The sequence below is a fragment of the Aulonocara sp. 'chitande type north' Nkhata Bay genome, linkage group LG20, assembly GCF_057382095.1.
Source record: "Aulonocara sp. 'chitande type north' Nkhata Bay isolate Kocher_YH1m ecotype deep benthic linkage group LG20, A_spYH_male_GT1.1, whole genome shotgun sequence".
NCBI classification, from domain to species: Eukaryota; Metazoa; Chordata; class Actinopteri; order Cichliformes; family Cichlidae; genus Aulonocara; species Aulonocara sp. 'chitande type north' Nkhata Bay.
Window position 1 is genome coordinate 12919480 of NC_141363.1, and position 6109 is coordinate 12925588.

The following is a 6109-nucleotide window of genomic DNA, read 5'->3' on the forward strand; positions in this document are numbered from 1 at the left end:
CCATTCTCCCCAACTTTCAGGCAATGAATGGTTAATCTAAAAAATAAACAAAAAAATACTGCAGTGAGTGTCCTGTAAAGTTTTTAACTAATTTTAAATAAACTTTTAAATGTTTTGTGCACTTTGATTAAAAATTTTCAGGGATACGACTTTGTTTTGTTTGATTATATATCGTCTTTATTTTCTCATCGTAGATGGTCTGTTTATATTATTTGTAGAGTTTGTAAATGAGCAGCCAAAATGGTTTTCACTGAGTCAGCAAAACTGTTTCTCCCCACAACATGATTTTCATTGGTATATCTAAGCAACATGCTTACCATGTGGAGATTTGCTAATGGTTAAGGCAAAAAATGTATGCTTTTTGATCTGTCCCTTCAGATTTTCCACAACATGACTGTAAGGATGTGGAGGGGCTCACAAATCAGCAGGTCTGTAACCAGGAGAAGAACTCCAGTTTAGGCCAGGAGGATCCTTCACAGATTAAAGGGGAACAGGAGGAACTCAGTACCACTGAAGAGGAAAAACCGCTTGTACTAATGCAGGAGACTGCAAATTTTCCATCTCGTGAAAAAAGTGACCACAGTGAATCAGAACCATGCTGTGACCAGTGCCTTTCTCACAACTCTTCTGACACAGATGAGGATGAAAGCAAGGATGGTAACTCACACAGAAATAAGTCGGAGCAAATCGTATCAGGCTTGTCAGTTCAAAATTCCAAGACAGCTAAGTTATGTAGAACCTGTGGGAAAAGATTTATTTGGAAGTCAGACTTAACTAAACACATGCGAAGTCACACTGGTGAGAAACCACATTGCTGTAGCACCTGTGGGAAAAGATTTCTTGTAAAATCAAATTTGAAAACACACATGCGAATTCACACAGGCGAGAAGCCACATTGCTGTAGTAGTTGTGGGAAAAGATTTCATGTAAAATCAAATTTGAAAACACACATGCGAATTCACACAGGCGAGAAGCCACATTGCTGTAGCACCTGTGGGAAAAGATTTACTAGCAAGAGTGAGTTGAATATACACATGCGAATTCACACAGGCGAGAAGCCACATTGCTGTAGCACCTGTGGGAAAAGATTTACTAGGAAGAGTCACTTGAAGAGACACATGCAAATTCACACAGGTGATAAGCCACATTGCTGTAGCACCTGTGGGAAAAGATTTACTGTGAAGGGTCATTTGAATATGCACATGCGAATTCACACAGGCGAGAAGCCACATTGCTGTAGTAGTTGTGGGAAAAGATTTCATGTAAAATCAAATTTGAAAACACACATGCGAATTCACACAGGCGAGAAGCCACATTGCTGTAGCACCTGTGGGAAAAGATTTACTAGCAAGAGTGAGTTGAATATACACATGCGAATTCACACAGGCGAGAAGCCACATTGCTGTAGCACCTGTGGGAAAAGATTTACTAGGAAGGGTCATTTGAATATGCACATGCAAATTCACACAGGCGAGAAGCCACATTGCTGTAGCACCTGTGGGAAAAGATTTACTAGGAAGAGTCACTTGAATATGCACATGCGAATTCACACAGGTGAGAAGCCACATTCTGTATTACTTTAGTACAGTTGAAAATGCATTTCGGAAACCATCCTACATGCTAAGTTTCATTCTTAGAAAATGGTGATGGCAGATCACATAAACAGTGTTTGGATCATTTAAAAATGAACATTCGGTAAAAAAAACTTCATTTTGAAAAGGTTTTCAGAAGCTCAGTTTCTTTTTTCACACATGGACAAGAAAAAGTGTTTGTCTCGCAACATGAAATGTTTGCACCTTTATCACATTTTCTGACATCATTTTTTATTGTTTATGGGCTTTGTCTTTACTGAAGTTTCTTCATTTTTCTTCTAAATCTTTGTTAATCTTGTATGTTCAATAAAACTGTTGGCATCACACTTCACTCATCTCCTGTAGATTTTGTGTTTTGGTTTCAATTGTGTTCCAAAAGCCTGAATCAACATCTTTCCAGCCTATAGAAATTCTGCAAAGCCTTTAAAATTTGCGACCCCACAATCCTGCTGCTCTTTGAAAAACTAACAGTACTTCCAAACGAGCTGTTAAACAGGGCTTCGTGTGATCTGCCTTTTGGTGATCAACTGGTCAGAAAGATTCAACGCATTCAAGTGGATAATCATGCTAACTTCCTTGATTCTTGTCCTCACTTTCCAGGTCCTCAACGGTACTCCATCAATGTCTCCTGAAGTTGTGTGTTTCAGAACAAAAGTGGAGCAAATAATAGCAAACACTGAACACACACCTCCCCTGTCTGCCAAGAGCATGTCTAAGACTTTTCTATACCACCATCAGTGACGTGAAGACAGATTGTTCAATATTAGATTATTCTGTTATTATATGTTACCTTATATATGTAATCAAAGTAGTTGAATTAGAATACTGCTGTAGATCACATTATACCCTTTAATATAGAGTGTGTGAGCTGTATGTAGTTTAGTTCTCATTATACTTTTGAGTTAACAGAACATATTCACATATTAGTTCATTAGATAAATGTGCAGAAATGAAATAGAAGTTGATTTAAGGAAAAGCAGATGCTGGCTTCACGGTGCAGTTGAACGCTGGCAACGCGAGAGCGAAACACGTCCGTAGGTTTGGTTTATGATACGGCGTGTTCCGGTGGTGCGGCCGTGAAGTGCAGTAGTGGTTGGTGCTAGTTTTAGTACAGTCAGTCGAGTTTTAAGGGCTGCGGTCATAATACAAAGTAAAATTTTAAGTACATAGAGCAAAACCTGGTTTATGATGTCAGGTATAACTTCGGGGATGCAAGCATCACTTTTATGATGCGACTTTGCCCCGTTGTGGCGGTCATAAGCGCAGAGAAAGGGGTATTTTGGTCTATGGTGCAGTGTGATTATAGGTAATGGGAACCACACCCAGCACGAATCAGCAGCTGTGAAAAAGACAGCAGCGAGGAGAGAATTAGAGGAGAAATTAAGAGAAGTTTTAACACATAAAATTGGGGCCAACGGACTTGTGGAGGTTGGGAAGGCGTCCGGAGCATCACAACAAAAAGGTGAAACAAAAACACACAAGCAGAGAAATCTGAGAGAAAGGCTCCTTTTAAGGTAACGCCTAGTTTGAGAAAAGATAAAATTAACCTGCTTTTATACAAATGCACATACACGCAATGAAGAAACAGCTTACACTCATGAACACGTGAAGATTTTCCAGCAAGGTTAAAGAAAAATTAACATACTTAAATGATGAAGTCTATACATTACTGACAAAGAAACCCTCTGGGTTGCAGGACAACAATTTAACTAAAAAAAAAAAAAGGAACACTGGTCTAACCAACCAGGCAAGACACAACAAATTTAGTGGTTAAAAGATTCAAATTGTGACATGTTTTCTGTTGATTGATTAATAAAAGTGATTACTGAATGAAAGAAAGTTCCTTTTTTGGGCTTTTAAACATGATCTTAAGAATTTTAATATGTACTTGTGTTGTCCTGTCAACTTGGTGGGTTAGGAGTTGATTATATCGGGAGACAAAAAACAAAAAAAAGGGGGAAAGAAGGCTGACACAGGGCCTGGCCCCCATTGTCTCCCCTCTGAATAACACAGCCAACACAACATCATTTTCCTGTTCGTTTGTTTTTGTTTTTTGTTTGTTTTTGTTTTGTTTTGTTTTTGTTTTTTCTATACATATTTAATTACAGGCTGCTTTGCCGGCCCTGAAAGCCGAGGCTGACTGGACTCCTGCTCTCCCCCATACGTGACACTGACCAAATGCTGCAACAGCTGGACCCACAACAACGACCTGAGAATGTCAACAGACCTGCAGGAATGTGATCTCATGCAGCCGAGACGGAGAGCACTAAACCTAAGGCCCGTTTCACTACACGGGGGAAAATTCCCAGACTGCGTCAGCTGACAGAGCTGTGACGAGACGCCCGCCAAGCCCGAATGAAAAGTAAGGCCGAGCGAAAGAATGCTGACCTTGATAACTTTGCATTCACACTGTGCAGGACAGTGATGGACCAACACGGATGATCGGGTGGCGAAAAAGGGCGTGACCGAGACAAGAGGAGTAACTGAGGACAGAAGGCACCTCAGAATGGACAAAAACACAGAAGAAGATGCAGGTTTCACCTGCGGTGAACATCGACACTGGAGAAAGGACTGCCCCAATTGGGGTCAGAACCAGGACGGACTGAATTTTGAGCAGCAGCAGCAGCAATGGTCGCAAACAAACTGAAAAGGAGGGGGGCAGGACCCCAGGGCATGCTTCAGGCCGTGGTTTACCCAGAACACCAGAACAGGAAAGTGATGAACACACACACACACACACACACACACACACACACACACACACACGTCTCCAAACACACAGATTCAGAATGAAGTGAAATACACACATGAACACGTGCACTCGTTGAGTGAGTGAGAAATGACACACACACACATATACATACATACACACACACACACACACACACACACACACACGGGAATGCTGATTCACTGAGAAGTGATGCACACACATACACATGCACACGCTTGTGCAATGAAGAGTGATCCACACGCACACACACATACACGCTGATGCAATGAAGAATGCTTTGCTTATGCTGATATGCAAAATGCTGCACACAAACATCCCAATGCATAATTTTTATGAGGAGCCATTGATTACCATTAAATACTTAGAATGTGTTATATGTCACCCAGAGGGCATTTATGTAGATTTTAGGAATAAGGTCTAAAAAAGTTTGGTTATGAAAACAATGTCTGTGCGTGATGTCTGTTTATGGCTCAAGGCCTTGACTGAATTCTTTGCTGTGCTTCACACAGCCCTGATGAGGAACAGTGGCACAGAGTGAAAATGATGAATTAATAGTGTAAGTTTAGGTTGGAGTACGGCATTTTCTGTGATTGAGTTTTAATTCAAGGAGGAACAAAAGGTGTTACGGCACCTGAGGTTCTCATTCCCACACAATATTGTCCCGGCAGGAAGCAAAATGTTCTTGTGAATTTCTGGTTGATTGTTTGGTTTTGTTTAGTGCTAGCTTGATTTTATCAGTGAGCTTTGGCTTGTGTTCTTTCTCGTAAGCGAGAGAGGGATAGTTTTATGCTTGGACATGTCTGCAACGGGCCCTAGTTTATGTTATTGTTATTAGTGTTTTATTGGTTACGTCTGTTTTCGTTTTTGTTACAGTGCACTGGAGAAAAAACATCTGAGAGGTGTGATCCACCGGTGGTGATATGTTGATATTTTGTGAGTTCATGATTTAACAATCAGCTCTTTAAACAAGGCCTGAAAGATTGAAATTTAAAGCGCTATAAAATATTCTTACAAAAACAGTTGCAAAGTGTGCTTCTCCATGATTGTAATTGGCTTGGGAGAAATTCACTTATAGGGAACACTGAGAAGTTCTGAGTCTAAAAGGATTGCACCGAGTCAATCCGGCCCAAAAAACAACAAGGAATTGTTTTCCTTTAAAATGATGACGTCATCTTGCTGGTGATGGAGGCTCGAATAGGTTGCGCGGGAGACTCCATTATCAGCAACATCTGGTATGAATGTGTATGGAGGTATGCATGTGAATGGACTGTGATGGACTGACGACTAAAAGCTTTGACTGACTTGATACTGAGACAATGACTGCACCAACTTTAGGATTCGTAAATGCCAATAAACAATTCACCCAGCCGACAAGAGAAGGGTGGATGCTTCGCTTTGTTTTGTTTTGTTTTTTCAGGAGCAGGAGGATAAGAGAGACTGGAGGAGGAGACTCTAGCTTCACATAAGTATGAACTGCAGACTTAACACTGTGGTTGCTGATTTTGAGTTACCGATGTTTGCATTAAGAAAACTGTGCTATATTAGCTGTGTTTTGAGTAAGGTATCATGTTATATTATTGGGAATGCCAAATGCTACAGTGGAGAAGACTTTTGATACCACTCATGACTGGAATATGTTATTATTAACCACAGCAGGCCACTGTAAAAAGTCAATTAAATTTTATAGAGGAAAATCGCCAAAATTGAACAATACCTATGAATGACTGGCCACATTCAGAATAGAGATATGCAATAATAAACATTGGTCCACGTGATTTAGGTT

The 6109-nt window shown here is 40.4% G+C and overlaps 1 protein-coding gene across 2 annotated transcripts in view; it reads left to right on the plus strand.

The window, feature by feature from the left end:
- Positions 1-1736, plus strand: part of LOC147305280 (uncharacterized) — a 63294-nt gene extending 61558 nt beyond the window's left edge. The window contains exons 6-7 of one of the 2 annotated variants that reach the window (XM_086278277.1): positions 883-1521; positions 1584-1736. In XM_086278277.1, coding sequence (XP_086134403.1) covers positions 883-1521; positions 1584-1624 — 680 coding nt within the window. In that variant the 3' untranslated portion in view covers positions 1625-1736. Of the gene's footprint in view, positions 1-378; positions 799-882 lie in introns of both variants that reach the window. The other variant, XM_086278276.1, reaches the window with a different exon arrangement.
- Positions 1737-6109: the final 4373 nt, after the last annotated feature.